The following is a 20,250-nucleotide window of genomic DNA, read 5'->3' as shown; positions in this document are numbered from 1 at the left end:
TTGCTCAAATGAAGGACTACATTTGTGTATGGCAGTCTGTATTCTGGAGTTTGCTGTGGTAGTGGATATGCTTTTCATTAAAGGAAGCAGATGAATACATTAAAAAGAGTTTTCTTATATTTCTGTCACTTCCCAGTGTTTACAGAAATTTTAAATGCTTACTTTTTCTCTTTAAAAAATCTGAGCTGTTAAAGAAATTAGAATCATGCTGAAAGTAAATTTTTAAGTCAATGTTGACTATACAGAAATTAATATAGAGACTTAGGAGAACTCGAAAACAGAGATATTGGTGAATTAAAATTATAAGCATGAGAGAAAAAGAAAAGTCAGCAGCAATCTATGACATCAGTAGCTTTGTTTTTCATCCGTCCTGCATTTGCCTGAACTAAAAAGCCATAACCCCTTTTCAGTTTGTCTTTACAGTTCCTGTTTTCTCTTGTTAGCTGTAGTTTGACACAAACACTAGGATCAAATGTACGGGTTTTCTGGCTCTGATGAGTGACTTCCCATCCCTCCTCCTCCTGGGGTCAAATCTGGGGAATGGGTTGGTTTTGTATTCTTACTAAACTTTTGGAATGGCCTTATAGGTGGGGTTTTACTGAAGTATTAGATATGTTTGGTAGTCATAACACTGTTTGATTTCAGTGATGCGGTGTTTGATGGACTTTTAGAATTCATTTTCCCCTACTTTGCAGGTTACCTCCAAATACCTGAAAACCAAAGTCATAACAAGAACACACTTGTGCAAAAGGGAACATTTATTCCATAAACAGAAAGTAAAATGCACTCACTTTTTTTGTGTAAGGCTGAGTAACAGAGATTTTTTTCTTTCTTTGGGTTGGGAAGGCACCTTTCAGAGTCAGTTTACTAAAAGCCCATAATAGGCAAACTAACTTTTTTGGCATACGAAAGGATTCAGTGTTTACGAATCTTACAAGTGCCATTTCTGCTGTAACTGTTTGCATCATTTAAGAATGAAAATATGTTCTCATCTACTAGAAGCTATTTTTACTGTTTTATTCTACCTTTTTGAAAATTGAATTGAAAGTTGTCTAAAGGCGAAACAGACACCACTCGCTTAGGACCTTTGCCGTTGGAATACACTGTTCTACAACAATGGGTGCAATTTTCCTTCATAGCAGTCAACTTACAGGAGGTGCAGAATGCTGAAGCCCATTGATAATTAGGGGAACAAACAGTGCAAAGTCACTGATCCGGGAGAGGTAGGTTTTTGATGTTTTGGCATGACTGAATAGTCAGGTGCTGTTGGAATCAGCAGCTGCTGCAAAGTTGTGGGTGTTACGAGATGGAAACCATTGACTGCAGCACTGATTATCTAAACAGCTCTTTTGTACACTGGCAGCAATGGAATTTCTCTTCCTTCCATTTTCTGCGTGACTTATTATCAAGTATGACAGCTTGTCATGTGTGATCATCATCACATTAGTCCTGTGAGAATGGGTCCTCTTCTGAATGCCCTCTTGCCTTCCATAAACAAGGTGAAGCACAGGTTAAAAGAAGAGTTTGTGCTTGTGTGTACTTGTTGCACTTGACTGTGAAGCAGCGGTTTGGTCATTCAAAGAGACAACCTTAAAGGGATTGACAAGGCATTAGTGTCTGTTAATCAAAAGGAGGAACAGTTTGCTCCTCTCTGGAATTTATTGTTCAGAGAGGCAAGGAGAGACTGTTTGAGAAGGGATTTAAGAAGCTAAATAAACTTTTTCTGGCAATAGTGATGATGATGTAAGTGAATGGTTAAATAAAATGAAATTAAACTATGTGTTGTTCCCTTAAACTATTCACATAAATAAATGTGAACATTCTACACTGACTTGTACATTGGTTTAGAAAGATTTTGTCTTACAGGTGTCTATCGAGTACTATTGTAAGCATTAGCACATGTTCAGTGGGTTGGTGGTGTGGAATATTTATCTTTTTCAAATCTAGGACACCTTACAAGCTTATTGTCTAGTGTTTTATAAATACAGAAAATGCACAGTGTACTTTACTACACATCTGTGTGTGTTAACTAGCATCGTCGCTTTTATGGTTTTCAGGCACTCTGATATGAAAACTAGTGATACTATGTGTCCATTTTGCAGGAAAGGGGAAGGTAGTACTACACTTAAAGTTAATTCAAGCAGATTGAAGTAGAGAGGAACTGAAGAAAATAAGCAGTCATTCGTAAGACCACTGAAGTACGATTTAGTGTCTTCAAAACAGGAATGAAGACAGAGATGCCAGAAAGCTGCAGTGGGTGTTGCAGGACTTACCTGAGGATTTGGACGTGACGTTTAAGTGATGAGGAAGAAATGAAGTCAATGATACCATTATTACAGATATAAATGTTTTCCCCTTTTTTCTTCCAGCTGAGTGAAGAACATCTGTAGAGCAGAGCGATGTCTAGGTGCCCGGGTGCAGAGCTGTAGGCAGTTGGTGTAGGTGCAAAAAGGGTGAGATAGGTTGGAGAGTCGCCAGTATTTGGGTGAATTAGTAAGAAACAGTGGACAGGGGCAATGTTAACAGAAGACTGACCAGGAGGTGGTGTTTAAAGCATGGGCATGGGAGAACCTGAAGTCCTAAAAAAGAATTCTAAGGAATATTCAGACATAGGAGAGCTAAGAAAATGTGGTTTAGATAACCCTGTCACCAATACTGTTGGAAGTAGCAGAGTGCAGGGCTACTTGACCCAAAACTCAGGGAAAGAAATATCTGGAAGTGGTAGTTTTGTGGTCAGTTTTGTGTGTTTGTTTGTTTGCTTCAGGGGTAAGTTGATACAAAATTCACTTTTATGTTCATGTGGATATAACAGAGAACTATTTTATCTCTTAAGCAGGACATTTTAAAGAACTAAAGGAAGAAGAAAATTTCAGTGATAGTCTCTTGATTCTGTGAAGTTTGGTGAAATGAAACAGCAGTTAGTGGAAGAGTTTTTGTAGTGTGCTTTGAGAATGGGATTTGAAGACATGCTTGAAAGCTGACCGCGGAAATAAAGATGAGCAAACTCAGAGAAAATTCAGCTGAGTTACAAGAGTCTTGAGCTGAAACTGTCTGAGACATCTAGTCTTTCCATTAGTACACATCCCATAAAACAGTAACTGGAGTAGATACCTTGCCATACAGCCTTCTGTGTAAAGGTTGTATGGAAAGGTTGATGTTCAACAGGCAGTTCCTTAAAGATTCAAATGCTTTAAATACCTTGGCATGTTTGGAAACATTTTATGTCTCTGTTTTGCTACAGCATAATAATTACAATGATTGATATGGCTCAGACAACTCTTGTTACCAGATATCTGGAGTTAGCACACAGAATATGTATTTGTGATCTGAATCAAGGGAATCAGAGCCATTTCAAGTTCCTAAATAACTTGATTAGGAGATGACAGACAATTGTGGAGTCCTTTGGCTCTACTCTTACTTTTGAGCCCAGCCTTAAACTATTTCACTGTGGCCTGTAGACGCCTCATGGTCAGCGATATGATGCACAGTTAGTAGATTTTGGGACTCTTCATTGATGTGATTACATAGTTGCTCTGGCTTTTTTTTAGATTTCTTAGGCATCAATATAAATTTTGTATTTTGCTACTAAAAATCAAAGTCTGCTTTGCTTTGGTGTAATTTGATAATGACTGTATTTGTTTTAGTGACTGCTTGATATGTTCCCTACAGTTCTATTTTTTAAAATACATTCATATTTAAAGCACCTAGTCTATCTTGAATAGGCCTGGAAGTTTGTGTGTTTCTGGGTTCATATAAAAAAACTTTTGTGTTCTTAAAGTATCAGACTTTTTCTGTTGCTTTTTAAAATAGAACTTTAACCTTGAATGCTTTTATAGTTAATATTGCAGTATTGTGTTCCATTATCTACCTTATTTTGAATACTACATTTGAATTATTTCTCTGATTTCTTTTAGGGACTCAACAACAGCTTACAGCACAACAGGCTTCAGAGAAAGAGGCTTTGGAGAAGATTAAAATAGAAATCGAGGAGGAGCTAAAATGTCTCGATGAAGAAATCTTGGAAGGTGCTCTTCAGATTTTCTCATTTCAATCCATAATCTCTGTGTACTGTAATGGTGGTTAATTTGTAACAGGTACTCTAGTTGAGAGGTTTTTGGACATACCTAATGTCTTAACTCTCCTCTCCCCACAAAATTTCTACACATTGTCACATGAAATAAAATAGTTAAACATTACCGTTTGGAGTGGTGGAGTCTAGCCAAAGTAAACAGTTGAATGACATTTAATAGACTACTATAAATAATGAAATGTAAGCAGCTATTAAGCTACTCCAGTTGATGACAGAAGTGAAATCGTTTCTCAGCAGCTAACGTTCAGAGGAGTGTGGACTTAAAGCATCAGATTTCTCACTTCCACTGGATTTGTGTTTTTGTGATGTACTTTAACCTGTAGGTGTGGCTCTTATAGGACTCCCAGCAAGGGCTGATTTGAAAACATTGCTTTGCATGTATGTTGTAGATTGGAAATCTGAAGCAGAAAGGCTCTAGATCTGTTTATGTTCATCCATGTAGACCTTTCATGGAATTTTTAAACTGAGAAGGAAAAGGCTATATGAACAAAATATCATGTTAAAAAATTGATACTCTAGTACCGGTGCAGATATGTCCATGTGTGGGCAGATTTTACCATAGAGAAGAGACTCTTGCTGCTCCATCGGAGTTGGCATCAGTTTTAAATTGAGAATCGTTGCACGTGCAACTAACTTGCTGGTTAGGATACAATGGTGAAAGAAGAGCTGGAGGGGAAATGTAGCTCAGAGTCATCTATGGCTTGTAAGAATCACTTCCAGTATAGATTTGGACCATGCTTCATTTATTACAATTGGTTCATAACGTAATTTGACTATAGTCTTGTGGTTTCTTTGTCCGTTATATATGCTGTGTTAAATGATGGGATTGGATATCCGAGACTGTTGGTGTTATTATATGAATGTATTTTATTTTGTTTTGTGTGCTTTGTTCTCTCAGCATTTACCACTACAGGATTTGACTGCCACACTTCCCCAGTGTTCAGTCCTGCCAACCCAGAGAGCTCAATAGAAGACTGCCTGGCTCATTTGGGGGAGAAAGTGTCTCAAGAATTGAAGGAACATCTGCACAAAGCTCTGCAGAGCTTGCTTAGCAAGTGAGTTTCCATTTGTTTTTTCAAAGGGAAGATATTTCCTTTTGCATTGTGACTGTTGCTGAAATGCTAAAGATGGGACAACATTTTATATTGCATTATCTGGCTGGGGTTTATTTTGTTTGTTTTGTGTTGTAATGTTCTTTGTGGTATTTGCTCTTCACAGTAATTTAAGTTCTAAAATTTTTCTACACTTTTATTATTTAACTTCTGAGACTAATTCAAATCATTTGAGTGGCTGCTGAAACTAGCAGCTGGCAGCTGCCAATTGCTACTGCCAATTTCATGAGTGCTGGGCTGTAGCCAGATTAATTTATTTTAACTTATAGTTAGGAGTGAGGCTGAAGGTTTATTCATAGTGTGTTCTCAAGAAGTGCAAGAGTTTCCCTGAAATGACAGTACTTCTGTACTGTATGACCACCGTTCAGATACACATCTGAAGCAAATGTTGGACCCTTGGGCTAACCTTGGTGCCTTAAGAGCTGTCCTACCAGTTTAAGCTTGTTGTTTAAATATCATATGATATTTGACGTTCTAGTATGTTAATAATGTCTTTTTCAAATTGAGAAAATTGTTGTGATTGCTTGGTTTTCCAATATAAATTACCAGCCTGATTTTAATGGATCCATGTGAACTATTTCTGGCTGTTCTGAGTGACCTCCAAAATATATTTCTAGGGAACTGGAGTTGGAAGGTGCTGCTTTAGGGACAGTTACATAAATCCAGTTGTGAAGGCAGCATTAGCAAATTCATACCAGAGTCTATGTTTTGTGAATTGATTTAAATAGTATGTCTCAAGCTGAGAATCTGTAGTACTGCTCTTTCATAGTTTGTGTGGCCAGACATGAATTGTTTGAACAAGGTACTGGAAGCCTAGATAACAGTGCTTAGCATAAACTTTATGATGCATGAGTCTTAAACTTTACATACAAGCATTGGAGAGGCGTCTCTGCCCTCACGAAGGTAATACACTTTATGGCAGACTTCTGGAAGTTTACTTCCAACTGAACATCATCACCCTCACTTTTTGTGGTGAAGTGAGGGCACAGGTCTGGCACAGGTTGTGCAGAAAGATTATGAATTCTCTGTTCTTGGAGATAATGAAAAGCCTTCCAGGCATTAGGAGCCCCTGCTTATGCAGGGAGGTTGGACAGGGTGTTCTCCAGCAGTGCCTTCCAATGTCAACCATTCTGTGATTCCTTAACTAGTCCCCCTATTCCTTAACTAGCTCCCTAGTCAACAACTAAGGGTTGACATTTTGTGACCAATACAATTTAAAACTAATTGTTCAAAGTTAGGTAGAACAGGACCTTGGGCAACCTGAAGCAAGGAAACATGTCATAGAATCATAGAATGGTAGAGGTTGGAAGGGACCTTTATAGATCGTCTAGTCCAACTCCTGTTTGTGATCTTTAAAGGTTCCTTCTAACACAAACTATCCCAGGACTCTGACCTGGATTTCACAGCAAAGGTGCCTTGTAACATCTGACCAGGCAGATGAAGATGGTTGTTTCTTTTCACATGACTCACCCAAGTGAAAAGTATGCACTGTCAGCTCACCATTTAGCTTTTGGATACTAATACAGATACTGACTGCTTCTATAAGGTCAAAAAGTAAATTCAGTATTACATAAACTAAGAGTTATTTACCCACAGAACAGAGTATATGAGATACAAATTTTTCCTTAAGTGGCAGAAGATATGCTAGTCTGTTCCTCCAGATATGACAGAAGCTTATCTGCCTTTACAAGCCAGGCATTTGTCCCATGTGGCCTTTTAGTATCTTCTGAAGAGCTAAAGTTTTGATAAATACCTCACTACACACTAAAAACACAGACTGGCCACAAGTGTGGAAGATTAGCAGTAAAACACGCAACCTTTCTGTGTGTCTAAAATGGTGAATTGAAAGGACAGCGTTCTGAGTTTAAATGCCTTAAAGGTTGTAAGTAATTGACTGATTCTTTGACATTCAGGGATCATAACTGGTGCACTATAAGTTGATTCTTTTTGGAAAGTTCCTGAGTTGAGGTCTTTGAAAATAAAGTGGTTCTAGCTTGTTAGTTCCCTGTTCTGGGTGGACCTGCTTTAGCAGGGGAGTTGGACTAGATGATATCTTGAGGTCTCCTCCAACCCCTACCATTCTGTGATTCTGTGTGATTCTATGATGTTCTAGGCTTCTTGTGTTTTCTATAGGAAAATATTTGCATTTTAAGTATTTTTTTCATTTATATGAACGCACATATCCACATACTAAGTCTGAAATGCTTGTGAAAACGTGTTGACACACATGCTTTTTTATAAAGCAAACTAGAGCTACTGTTTAATCTCTCAATAATATCCTTCCTGCAGCTGCTGTTGCTGTTATCATCTGGCTGATTCATTTGGGTTTGAGTTTTAAAGGAACTAATGTACTAAGGAAGTTAAAAGAATGCACATAAAATGGCAAACCCAAATCATGTTTTTCCCAGTGTGCTTTAACTCTGTTATTTTAATCATATTTGCTACAGTAGTGCCATTTGATGCAATATTTCTTTATTTTGCTTCTATTTTCCTGTCCTTTTACATGCATATAAACAAGTATGTTATGGTACAGGAGGCTGTTAGGTCATGACAGGTTCTTGGAGTTGAATGAGCAATCTTTTGTCCAATACCAGTTACCACTGCTTCCCTTAAACTGAACTCTGAACTTGCCTTTTGTCATGATCTGGCTCAGAACAAGTGCTTTTGAAGCAGTACATCATCTGCTGTCTCTTGACAGAAAGCCTTTATTGTTGCTATCTCTAAGACACTGTATGATCTTAGGGGAAAGAGTGTGAAGAGAGGAATTTCATCATCCCAGTTCAGAGAAGGAGAGATCTGATAATCTAAACCAGAAATATCTACTGAAATACAAAGGGAGTTTTGTGATCAAAAGTGCTATTTCTTGCAAATAGAGTTAATTAACATGTTAATGCAGTCAAGCAATCTGTGGTGGTTGATGGCCTACATTGTTTATAAAAAATTTTGCTCTGCATTGGCTTCTGTCTCACATATTAATTTCTTAGTAGAATTTGTTATCTTTAAAGTCTTAGGTTATAAAGCATTCTAAGCAAGAGCTCAGAAATGTTGATAGCATATCAGAGAAACTACTAATGTCATTTAAGTTGTATTCACTTAACCAGTTATCTGAAATTATATAACTTAGGGAAGGTGAAACCTTCCTGTCTGGTGCTGGTCTTTTATCTCCTGAAATGTGAGACTTGTTAGCTCTTGAAAATTATTTGCTGATAGTACATGTGCAAATATTTTATTCTCTGGAAACTGAGAATTTTTATTTTGTTCTTTTGTTTCCTTTTATAACTTTCAGTGTTGGTTTAACTTCTGCAGGCCAGTGACGTATCAAGAGTATCGAGAGCGCACACAAGAGACAGCTGCTCATGCCACTGGATGGAACAAGGTACCAAATGAGTGACTTTCACTTTGGTGTCTGTTTGATGTTCATGGTGTTTTTATGAGGTGCAGTTATGCTTTACAGAGGACTAAGAATAAAAAGAATCCACTTGTTTATAGTACAAAATAACTTTCACTCTCGGAATAGTAGATGTGGACATAATATGTAGGTTTTAGATAATTTAGCCAGTTGTCAAATGGAAATATTGCATCAGTCTTCCTTTATTAGAGTAAAATGTAAAATTAATTGTTGATGCTTGACATTATTTTAAAAATATAATGAGATATTTTTAAATTCCCAAGAGACATGGATTCCTTTAGCAGCTTACAGACATTTTCGTAGTATTTCACTATAGTTTCTTTGCTCCTATCTCAGGTTCAAAATATATGTTTAAAAAAGTGATGAACTTGGTGAAAATAAACATTGATTGTATCTTCAGAATATTTCAGTTGTTCAGAAATCATAAGGATGGTGTGCCTACCTGCTTTCAGGAGTAGTTATCTCAAATAATATAAAGCTTCTTTTTAAAACAATATGCAACTCTGTAAATAAACTGGAGCTTCTTTGTAAAACAAACTGCAAATCTTTGAATGAACTATCTTATAATAGCTTTACTGTAGAGTGAGTAGAATTACTGTTGCCAGATCCATCTTTCTTAATCATTCAAATTAATCATTTTAATAATTCTCTGATTAATCTGATTAATGTAAAAACGATTTTCAAGTTTAATCACAAATTGAGTGTTAAAATCGAGCCTTAAATTTAAAATAGAACTAGAGATCTTTTTTTCTCCTCTTTACAGTTTTTTCCCCAGAAATACGTTTTCTTAACTAGATTTCCTAGCTTATTTCAGAAATGAATCAACTAACTAAGGGTGTGAGCACTTACAAAGCAGTTTGCTTGACAAGTTTCTGCCCATGGCTCCAGCAGTTATAATCGGTGTATGAGTGAGTCATAGCATTTTGGTTTAAACCACCATAAAATCTGATGATCAACAAACAAGATGGCTTAAGCTAGCACATTTTACTTTTCAGTTGGTGAAAACCAAAACCAAGCATGAACCCAGTCACTGTGGCTCAGCTGATGAGGGAGGAGGTGGATGGACCTTGTTGGGTGCTTACTGCGTCTCCATATCGTATTGGTACACAGCTTTCAAACGTACAGCCCTGGGTAGATGGATCAGCCACATTTAGGGGTTTATGATTCAGCCCTTGTTACTGCTACGTTTGTGCAGCCCCTGTGACTAGTGGATTTTGATCCTCGTCAGCTTGTGATTGAGAATATCATCCAAAAGACGTCTTTGTCGCCATCTTCTTACCCACAACATTCGTTGCTACAGAAGTTACAGTCCATGAGCAAACTAGAATGGAAATTTTGTAGACTAACACAGCATCTGTTTATGTTGTTCTCGTGGTAGCTTGATGCTCCAAGAATGCCTGGCAGTTCCTTTAATAATACTTGTTTTGAGGAGATGGAATACATTTGTGTTGGTTTCATTTCCTTTTAAATTCCTTCATCATGTTAATCAGAATCTTATTTTATGTAACAGGAGAGACCTAGATATCTTTCCTCCAACCTCAGCCTAGCTTCAATTTTACTCTAAAGAAGATACTGTTAGAAAAACAATTTTTTAAAGTAGCTATAAATAGAGAAAGCGTAAGGTCTAATTAGCAGGCATCCAGCAGCAAAATGAGGCTCTGCTGGCGTCAAGTTTGTGAAAATCTGAAGGATGTGTATTTAAATTGACTCTGTTGGGAAAACTGAAGCTTACTCCCTTTTATAAAAGACTAGATAATATGAAAACACACAACTAGCTGAGCTAGCCAAATGGAGTAATAAATCTCTCCCTCTTACATGCTCACCATATCCTATAGTTTCTTGGTTGGAACAAAAAGATGCACAGTAGCTGTGGCAGATGTCAAGGGTTAAAAAAGTGGAAACACTTTCCCACAGACAGAATTCTCTGTGATCAAGGCTTGTGATTTGATCTTGGCTAGAGGAAATAAACCAACTGAAGCTCGTAGATGGAATGTGTTTTCAGTTACATGTAAGGTGTATCTGTTGTGCTCAAGTGGCATCTTGCACAGCAAGATGCTCTTTCTGCTTTCAGTAGCCTGTGAACTAGTCTATAAAATCTCACTTTAAATTTCTGAGCCTTTGCTGTTGTAGGTATGTATTATTATACATCTGTATGTACAAAAGTCCCACCTGTTCAATACATTGAATGTGATGCACTCAGGGAGCTATGTTGATCCCTTAAAGGCCCAGTATCCCTGTAGCTTAAAGCAAACTCAAAGTAGTCTTTGCAAATCTTCTTTGATGTTACATGCTTGAGAAACATGGCATACAGGTAAGCATATACTCCTGGGAGGTACTGAGTTACGTGACTGGCTAGCTGGTTGGAGCTTGAATGTGATCAAAGATTAATCTTTCTGGTTTACGTTTGTGAAGGAGTGTCATTTTTAGTCATACCAGTTTTCAAATAACCCGTTTGTTATACAAGCAGGAGCAGAAAGAAGGCTTTTCTAAATACAACTGTTATTTTTTCCATTTAAAAATGTGAGTCTTTTTTAGAGTGCAATGTTATCTTTGAATTGCTGAAAAGATTTGGTTAATTGACTAGCACATGGGATATAAAGGAATGTTTTCAGTCAGTAAAACATTGATCTGAATGAAGAAATATTGCAGGGAAACTAATGCATAGGAACAGCAGTTTTTCCTTTAACATCCCACAGAATCAAAGTTTACACACAGGCATTAGAAATGCTGTTTTTCAGTAAAATATTGTAGGAAAAGGTGTTATTTCATGTATTTCTTAGAAATTGTGTTGTGAAAAGAATAGACACGTTGTTGGATTCTCTAAGAAAAGGAGGAGTTTTTGCCTTGTATTTGAAATAAGGCTCTCATTAAAACAAAACCAAAACTGCCTCAAACTTAGGGTAAATTATATTTCTGTAATAAAATAAATATAATTAAAAAATTGAATATTATTGACTTTTATTAATTTATTAATCTATTATTGACTCTATTAATGCTTTTTGCTTAAAATAATATTTTAATTAATTAAAATTCATTTAAAAATTAATATGTAGTCCAGAATACGTAAGCCCACTATTGGGCATCAGTTAGAAGGATAATACTGGTATTGAGAGACAAGTGATCTGGGAAGTAGGTTAGCAGTCATCTTATTGTCCCATTTTTCCTGATTAATGGAGCCAAAAAATAGTACAACAAAAATGTAAGAAGTAGTCATTTAAAGGATCAGATTCATTGTATGCTGAAATAGTCCAAAGGTACACAAAAGTAGTGAATGTTTTGGATATAGCTTCTTCAAAGCCTCTGAACTTTCTTTGTAATAGGGAATTTTGGTGTACTTTTAAATCTGTAATATTGTACTACGGGATTGCAGTAGTGTAATTGACAAAAGTCTTTTGTTTACACAATTAATCAAGACTTTTTGATAGTGAAAGAGGTTATTTTTAATTATTCCCTAGAAGTTTTCTTCTCCCAGCTATTTCTGGCATGCTGTGCTTCATACTGTGTATGTTTTTCTTCAATGAGAATATAAATAGCACCTAGCATTCCTTTCTAGGCGTGCTGGTGGAGGGAATTGAGTTTGGTTTTAATTGCTAAGAATCTATTTTGACTTTGATCTATTTAATTCTCATCACCATTCACATAGCTACTCTTATATACAGGAAGCTATTGTTAACCTTTATGCAAGTACCATGAAGGTAATTTCTTTCATGAATTTAGGCACAGTAGCATGCAAACCAGTTCCCGTTCCTGCTCGTCTCAAAGGCAGGAGTGTCAACGTCAACCAGAAGGGTAAACCAGGCAGTGTTTGTTAGTCTGCATGGGACTGGATATTAGATTTTTAATTTGGACCCTCATTCCCTCAACCTGTAGAGGCTTGCTAATTTTGGAAGGATTGGATGGATTAGATAGTTAAGTTGGCAAAGGAAGGTGGCAACAATCATAGTCAGTTTGCCAACATTTGAGCTCCCTTCATTTCCCAAGAAGCCTTTTTTTGCCTTTGTTTCTCTTGCCTTCAGCTTAAAGTAAATGTCAAATATTTTGAGATGTCAGTGTTAATGCTGTTGTAGAGTTATGTGGGTGTGCCCAAAGCCTCAGAAAGATACCTAGTCTTGACAGCACGCTTTTTTTGCTGTGATCCAAAAAGACTGATGTTTCTTCTGACACTTAACTCACCTTGACCTGTTCCTTATGTTTATGCACTGTGAGCTTGCGCCTCTTCTGCCTCTGATTGAGATTAATTACAAGAAACTCAAAAACCCCGAAGGCTTTTAAGATGCAAGCACCATCTTGTTCCTAGTTAAGGGATTGCAGTGTCAACTGTTTGTCTCAAAAGAGCAGTACTATAACCAGTCTGCCATAGTATTGGACTCTCTCAGTTGTTCATCATCTGGAACATCTTAAATTTATCAGATTACAGACATATTTAAGACCTCATCTGATTTTACTTGTCCATCTCGGTGTGACTCCACTATGGATTTAGCACAAATCTCAAACCCAGCCTACTTTTCCTGTTCATCTTCTTCCAGCTTTGCATCCTAAGGTGGGATTTCTGGGAGTAGTAGTGGAGGATATTTACAGAAAAGAATATTGGGCTGATGGAAGAGGAGACTGGGAAAGGAGGGAGCCATTTGGAGTTCAGTCTGAGCCAGCACTATTAGCCTGCACCTACTTTTTTTCAGCTGGGAAACAAAGTTCTAATTTGCATAGTGAATAGATGTGCAATGCAGTTGTCACAAAGGAGGTGCAGTAAAACTTACAAATATTTTCCTCTTGTATCATAGTAGTGCTTTTTTAGATGCTAATGACTTCAATTCATACCAGTTTCCTGAACTTGGCAAAGTGCAGCATATAAACTTTGCCCAGAGGGCCACTTGAGTGCTCTAGGAGAATACATTTAGAGGGTAGAAGTTCAGCTGCATGTTGTTTAGGCAAACAAAAATGTACTTTCAGAAGGAAGTGTCTAGAACTGTGTAACATGGAGGAATTGGGTTCACAGAGTGCTTCATTTTCCAGAACAATTCATGTTTGGGTTAAGGCTGAGCATTCAGTTAAAGTGTTTGGAAGTAGGAATGGGAGTAGGAAATGAGGAAGGGAATTCTGTACATATTGAATTTGGCGTAGGAGGGAGAGTTTAACATGGAGAGGAGTTTGTGCTTTTCATTTTAAACACGTCTGTAGTGTTATGCTGCTGGGAGGAGTGGTTGGTTTCTGTCCTATCTGAAATCCAAGTGTGAACTTCAAAAGACACTCTCTAGTGCAGTGTATCTATTCAAGAATGTATACAAGCTTGCTGTCTAAGTACAATTTGGATGCAAATCCCTTCAAGCTATTTGTAGTATTGCATCTTTCCTCTTCTGGGATAGCAAGCTCTGGACCTGTCTGCTTTTTTACCTGAATCTTGTGTTGGAAAAAAAAATGGAGCTTAAGGAACTCCTATTCTATGAAACTCTCAAGTTAGGCTGTGGTCTTTTGCTTATCATTATCAGATTAAGTGCTTCTTCCTTATTGAGTTGTATTGTTCCTGCCACGTGTCTTCATGAAAAATGAAGTATATAGTCCCTGGTATCTTTGGACTTGCAGATTCAGACCTTTTCTGTGGAACACGTGAATTCTTCTATTTTATTGACACAGCAGTATTGATAATGCTTTCTGTATGCTGTTTTTTGAAGGTCTTGGTACCCCTGATTCTGCTGCAGCAGTTTCTGATGGAGTTAACCAGACGAGGGCAGGAGCCACTGAGTGCACTTGTGAACTTCGGGGTGACATATCTAGAAGACTATTCTGCAGATTATATCATTCAACAAGGAGGATGGGTAAGAAGACAGTGTTTCATGTTCATACTTTGTTCAAAGCTTATTTCTAAGTGTGATACTAATCTTAGTAGGCATGAAAGGTAAAAGAAATTGCTAGAAGTAAGCAGATGAGAGAAGGAATGCCCCAGAAAAAGAAAAAAAATACCACCCATGAGGTCAGGACCATGTAGTTGGAAAGGGATCTTGGGTAGTCATCTATTTCACCTCTCTGCCTCAAGGCAGAATTGACTTTTACCCATTCATTGTGATGTTGACATTAGAGACCTATGTGATTGGATTCCACAGTTTCCCCAGGCAGTCTATTCCAATTCTTTGCATGTCTGGTTTGTTGGATTGCTGTTGAAATTGAAGAGGTCAAACAACTGCTGATTTTCATACAGTATGTTTTAAGATGCTAATTTTTTGCTATATGGTGAGCTTTTGTTTGTATGTTCTTACCTGTTAATATACATACAGAATTGCATTTGGAAGCAAACACCCGTGACAAGAAATACAGTGCCCTAGAGGCTTATCTTTGTAGTGTTATCTTCATACTCTAGTGACTGCTGGAAATGGTATGTGGGATTTTTCCCCTCTTAAATTTCAGAAGGAAATTTGTTTAGCAGATGAGTAACTGGGGAGCACTTTGCACAGAAATGTCAGTGAGTCCTAATTTATTTTCATAAGAAATGATAAAATAACTATTGCATATTGGATAGCTGTGTAAGGAACATGGACAGAATGAGCAATCAAGGTCTCTTTGTGCAGAATTTCCTTGTGGAACTCCTCAGTTCCTAGTAACCAATGTTCCTGAGTCATGGCAGGCTGAGAAAGTTTCATTTCAAATTACATCACAGAACTGCAGCCGGTGAGCTGGGTCTCGAAGGTAGAACTAAAAGAGGCTGAGCTTTGGATTACTGGGTTTGGGAAGGATGCCAGATTTGAATTGAATTAATCTGGGATTAGTGAAATGGCTCCAGCAAGTTGATTTATTCTAAAAAGAAAAGCTGTTCAGTAAGACCCAGTGATTAAAAAGCACTGCTAGGAAAAATCTCATTTGGACAGCTTCTCGTATTTCAGGGCTTTACCTGAAGTTGGTTCAGGGTTTTGTTTTTTTTAAGAGTAGTTTGTTCCAGAAATTCTGCACGTCTGCCCTTTCCTGTATCCTTTGCCTTCCCAGCAATCATGGGTAGTAGTTTTCAAAGCCTTTTGGGGGAGTGTTGGGGAAGGTTGTTTGTCTTCAACGGACAGAAACAGTAAGAGCATGCAGCCAAATGACCTGAGGTCATTTGATAAATGCACTCACATTTCAAACTGTTTTCATCACAGGGGAAGGTCTGTTCTTGCAGCTTTAAGATAGATGGATGTTAGTGCCATTTTACTTTTCTGCTTTTCTTTTTAACCTCAGAAGAGGCAGTGGTCTGTTTTCTAGCTCCTATTTGAGGTCTCCTGTAAACTTCCTTAATACAGCTTGAAAACAAGCAGCTTCCTAGCGTGGCCTCCAAGGGAGTGGGCTCTGCTTTGTGTTTGTGTGACTGTGCATGTATGTACAGATCTGGGTAGTCGGTGTTTAATGGGCTACGAGCTTGTCTATATACCTCCAGTCAGGCATAAAATCAGACTGACATAAGCAGTACAGCAAACAAGCCAGAGCTATTTTTTGAAACAGCAGAAGGGGTGAGGAAAGAGAACAAGGTGATGAAAATCCTTTCCAGCCGACTTAATGTAGCTGCACTAACCCCTTGTGAGTTGCTCTGGGCGTGGGCTTGGGGACCCAGTGGACTTGTGACTTTATGTGGAGAAAGGGAATATATGGTTTTATTGGTTTGGGGTTGGGTGTTTTATTTTCCTAGAATGACTGTGTTCATATTTACTGAGCAGCATTGCTTCTCATGTGTTCCGAGTCCGTGGGGTGATGCTCTGGGGACAGCAGCGGTGGGAGCAAGGGAAGAGGGGAGCTGCAGCTGGGAGAGTTTGTGTTTCTGAGAAGAGCTGCCTGCCTGGCAGGCTGTTAGCCATCACAGAAGTGGTTTGCATTTTTTAAGAAAAGCATCTGTCACAGGGACTCTTGTGTGCAGGATCGACTCATCGGTAGTACTTTGCTAGAGCTGTAAGGGCAATGTATACACTTGTGAGTCTGTGACAGTTAAAGGTTCCATTTTTGTGTTATTCCAGACTGGTTTGAAAGTGGGTCTTTCCTACAGCTGCTAAGAGCTTACTTAAAACTGAGAAGATGCCAGAAGCACCAGTTTGGTTTTTTTTCATGCATCAGGAGCAAAGGAGAGCTGAGTCAGTTTTTCAGGGGCAGACCTCAAAAATTCTCTAGTGTCTCTGGTTCTGTTCCTTCCCTTGGCACCATGCAATTTGGGATCTTCTTCAGTTTTTGGATTTGAAGTCAACCTTTGCCAGGAGAGAAGTAGCCATTCGAAGGGAAGGATTCAGCTGAACCCTCCTGTGCCCCACTTCGAATCTGTGGAATCAGAGCTTGACAGAGCTGTATCATCCAGCAGGACCACTTGCTGTGTCATGCTGTGCAGCCACGATGCGGCTGGGAGAGCTCCCGAGGTTCTGTGTGTCAGGCTGGATATGAGGAGGAATTTCTTTCCTGAAAGGGTTGTCAGGCATTGGAACGGGCTGCCCAGGGAGGTGGTGGAGTCACTGTCCCTGGACTTGTTTAAGAGGTGAGTGGATGTTGCACTTAGGGAAATGGTCTAGTGGTTGATACGGCTGGGACAAAGGCTGGACTTGATGATCTTAAAGGTCTCTTCCAGCTAAAACATTTCTATGATTCTGTATGTCCAAGGCTTCAAGTTGTTTTGTGGGCTCAGGAGGCTTCTAGGTCCAGGAAAGCATCTGATTGAGGATGGTAGACAGCAGTTAACAAGAAGTGAAATTGCTAGCTCGAGGGAATAAAGGTTGCTAAATTGGATAGCTGTGCAGCAGATTTCAAGTAAATGGTGTGGCTTGCGAGAAATGGGAAATTGGGGTATTAGAAGTAGAACTTCTGAGATGAGAAGTTGCTTTTTGATTTTTCATCCTGGTCCTGAGATAGATGGTGATGAGATGATGTGCTGGAACAATGTGTTCCCCTCCCATTGTCCCTTCAGGCACTAAAATGGTAATGTAGCTAACTTCTTATGGTAGAGTGGGACTGGGGTTTGTAATGTTTGATTGGTTCATGAGAGAAAGGCTGGCATATTCTTACCTTCAAGTGCATACAATATGTTGATGCTACAATTCTAGCTGTTGTGTATGCTGTTCCCCTTTCCCTTGGTCTGTTTTACCGCTTTAGGGTGAAGGTCTTCCAAGTAGGAATGTCTGCAATGCACTGTATACTGCGTTTGGATGCAGCTGGCAACATAAATGTCAGCTAAGAGGTGAAATAGTTACTCCATCTAGTTTACAATCTCTTAGATTTGCAAGCAGGTGGAAATTGAGTTTGGGCGACTGCAGGAAAACAAGGAAATCTTGCTTTTTTCTGGACAGCCTGCTTCTTTCACTAAATGCAGTGAAAAGCTTGGGTGCAGCTCTTACATTTACCCTGCTTGACTCTAAGTTTTAGTATGATCTCTCTTCTGGAGCAAAAAGCATGTTTGGCATTCCAGGTTCTGTAAATAGATACACATGGGCACACATATTTTTCCTTCCCGACTCTTTTTGAACCTGAATGGTCATACCAAGATGTAATTCTTTTACCATCTTGAGCCATTGCAAACCAATTCCCAGCCCAGTTTAGCAGTAGCTTCATTCTCTTTCCTGACAGCAATGCTGGGTCTTAAACTGTCATGCAGTGTACATGCTCTCCCCTCCCCTTTCCTCCTCTTTCCTCCTTTCTCCTCCTCCTCTTCCCTCCCTTCCCTCCGTGTGCCTCCCCTCCCTTTTTGCTGTCTCTGACTTTGTCAGGACTGAGTGCTCCTGCATCAGAACCAATTCTTGGTGTCCTGGAAAAGTGCACAGTAAGGCCAGTTACTTGGTAAGGATGTTTTTTCCTCTTCCTTTCCTACTCCTCCCAATTAATTTACTTACTCTCAAGCTCTGCGGATCTTGTTTTCTGTGGTTAGATTTCATCTGTGTTCAAATAGTCTTGGAATGTCTATAAGAAGGCAAAAGCATAAGGTTATTTAGAATCTATCTGCTTTTTTGCTTTTTTTTCCCCTCAGATTCACATGCATGTTACAAGCCCATCTGCTTTTCACTTGCTTGAAGAAGGTGAATTATGTGCATGGGATCGGTGTTTGTTGGTGCTCAGTTAATTAACTTTCTTCTCTCAGCAAGAGGCTCATTATTTATATTTGTGACCCATAGCTGAAATTGTCTCTGCCTTCCCATGGCTCTTCACTCATGATGTTCAGATCTAGATTTTAATTTGACCAGTTATTTGCTGATGTTGAAGGGAGTAAATTTGCTAGAAATATGCACAGTGTTTCCACTTTCATATCTCAGCCTTAGGAGAGCTGCTTTCTGTTTCCATTGTTCTGTCTAGGGCTTTTCTGCCGCTTTTGACATTTTCTTTGCTGATGATTGACTGATCTATGTACTAGGGGCTCTTAACAGTCTGGAGAAAAAGAGTAAAGAGAGACTTGTCATCTTAGGGAAGTGAAGCAGTCGTTTTGCACTACTGGAGATTAAAATCTCCTCCTGCAGCAGTTCAGGTGTCTGCCTTGAGAATGACAATGCAGAAATAGAGATGTGTTCCACTGGAGGAGAGAGAAGTGAAGTTTAGTAGAGCAGAGATGCAAGAAGGGGGCAGTTTAATTAGATAAGTCCTAGAAAGGAGTTTTCCTTTAAAAATAATTATTCATTACTGTTTTATCATGGCCCACAGCACTGAAACATCCATTTTATTTATATGTAAGTTCTTTGGTACAGTAAGAGATCTTTTTTGTTTCTTAGGTACTGTGACTGACGGAGAAAAAACTTAAATGATCAAAGAGCAACTAGATCTCCTTTCTTTTTTCCCTTCCAACAGCTTCAAATCAGTCTGTCTGAAGAAATGATCTCTAAATAACTGAATTTACTTCAATTTAAACTGCTAAGACCGAAACCTTTAAGGATGTTGCTTTGGTGCTGACTCTCTGCAGGTAGTAGAGGTTATGTTGGAGGGCAGGGGAAGGAATAGGATCGTTTCTGCAGGCTGTTCAAGCCAAAATGTTCCTTGGAAGAGGATGAGAGCAGTGGCAGTGATATTATTATGCTTTATTTTGGTTCATATGACTTTTCTGTTGTTGTTAATTTTTTTTTCCTTTAATAAAAAGTACAGTCTCCTTCGTGAACTCTGCTCTGCTCTGTTTTTCTTGGCTCCACCTATCTTGACAGTTTCACAAACTGCTCCTCTCTCGTAGCTACAAATCATACGACAAGGGGAAAGCTCTTACTGTGGGAAACAGGCTTATTTCCCCAGAGGAGATCTCTTGGGATCCACAGGCACAGTCCAGTTCATCACTCCATGCTTTTTGCTTCTCAGACTCTAGATTTTAAGCCCAAATGCATTTAGTGGGTTCCTGGTACTCAGGTTGCTGCTGTGACGCCGTCAGGGCAAGGAAAGTAGTGACAGCAACTCGTTTCTCACTGTGATAGTCTGTGTTAACAAGAAACAGTCAGTACTGTCCTAGCTGTGTTGAGTGTTTTGAATTTTTTATCATGCTCTCCTGGAACATTGATGTTCTGCCAGCATTTCCTCCTTTACCTCAAGCCACTCCTTTTCTTGGGGATTTTATGTCGAGCCTATTTAGTTTCAGGGTAAAGGAGTTGAAGGAACATAGATAATTTTTTTTCCCCACAAGATGACGCTCCTCTCTGATCTGTGTACACGATTTTTGCTTCCGTTGGAGGAAATCAATAGAATTT

General features: G+C 38.7%; 1 protein-coding gene across 6 annotated transcripts in view; it reads left to right on the top strand.

The window, feature by feature from the left end:
* The window catches only part of BCL2L13 (BCL2 like 13), a 39,314-nt gene that overhangs the window by 11,282 nt on the left and 7,782 nt on the right, over positions 1-20,250 (top strand). For 5 of the 6 annotated variants that reach the window (XM_062009837.1, XM_062009863.1, XM_062009869.1 and 2 more), the window contains exons 3-6: positions 3,915-4,025; positions 4,989-5,145; positions 8,509-8,578; positions 14,281-14,424. In XM_062009837.1, coding sequence (XP_061865821.1) covers positions 3,915-4,025; positions 4,989-5,145; positions 8,509-8,578; positions 14,281-14,424 — 482 coding nt within the window. Of the gene's footprint in view, positions 1-3,914; positions 4,026-4,988; positions 5,146-8,488; positions 8,579-14,280; positions 14,425-20,250 lie in introns of those variants that run through there. The other variant, XR_009819897.1, reaches the window with a different exon arrangement.

This window comes from Colius striatus, chromosome 1 (assembly GCF_028858725.1).
Source record: "Colius striatus isolate bColStr4 chromosome 1, bColStr4.1.hap1, whole genome shotgun sequence".
NCBI lineage: Eukaryota > Metazoa > Chordata > Aves > Coliiformes > Coliidae > Colius > Colius striatus.
Note: the sequence above shows the minus strand (reverse complement) of the source record. Positions and strands in the feature narration are given on the sequence as shown.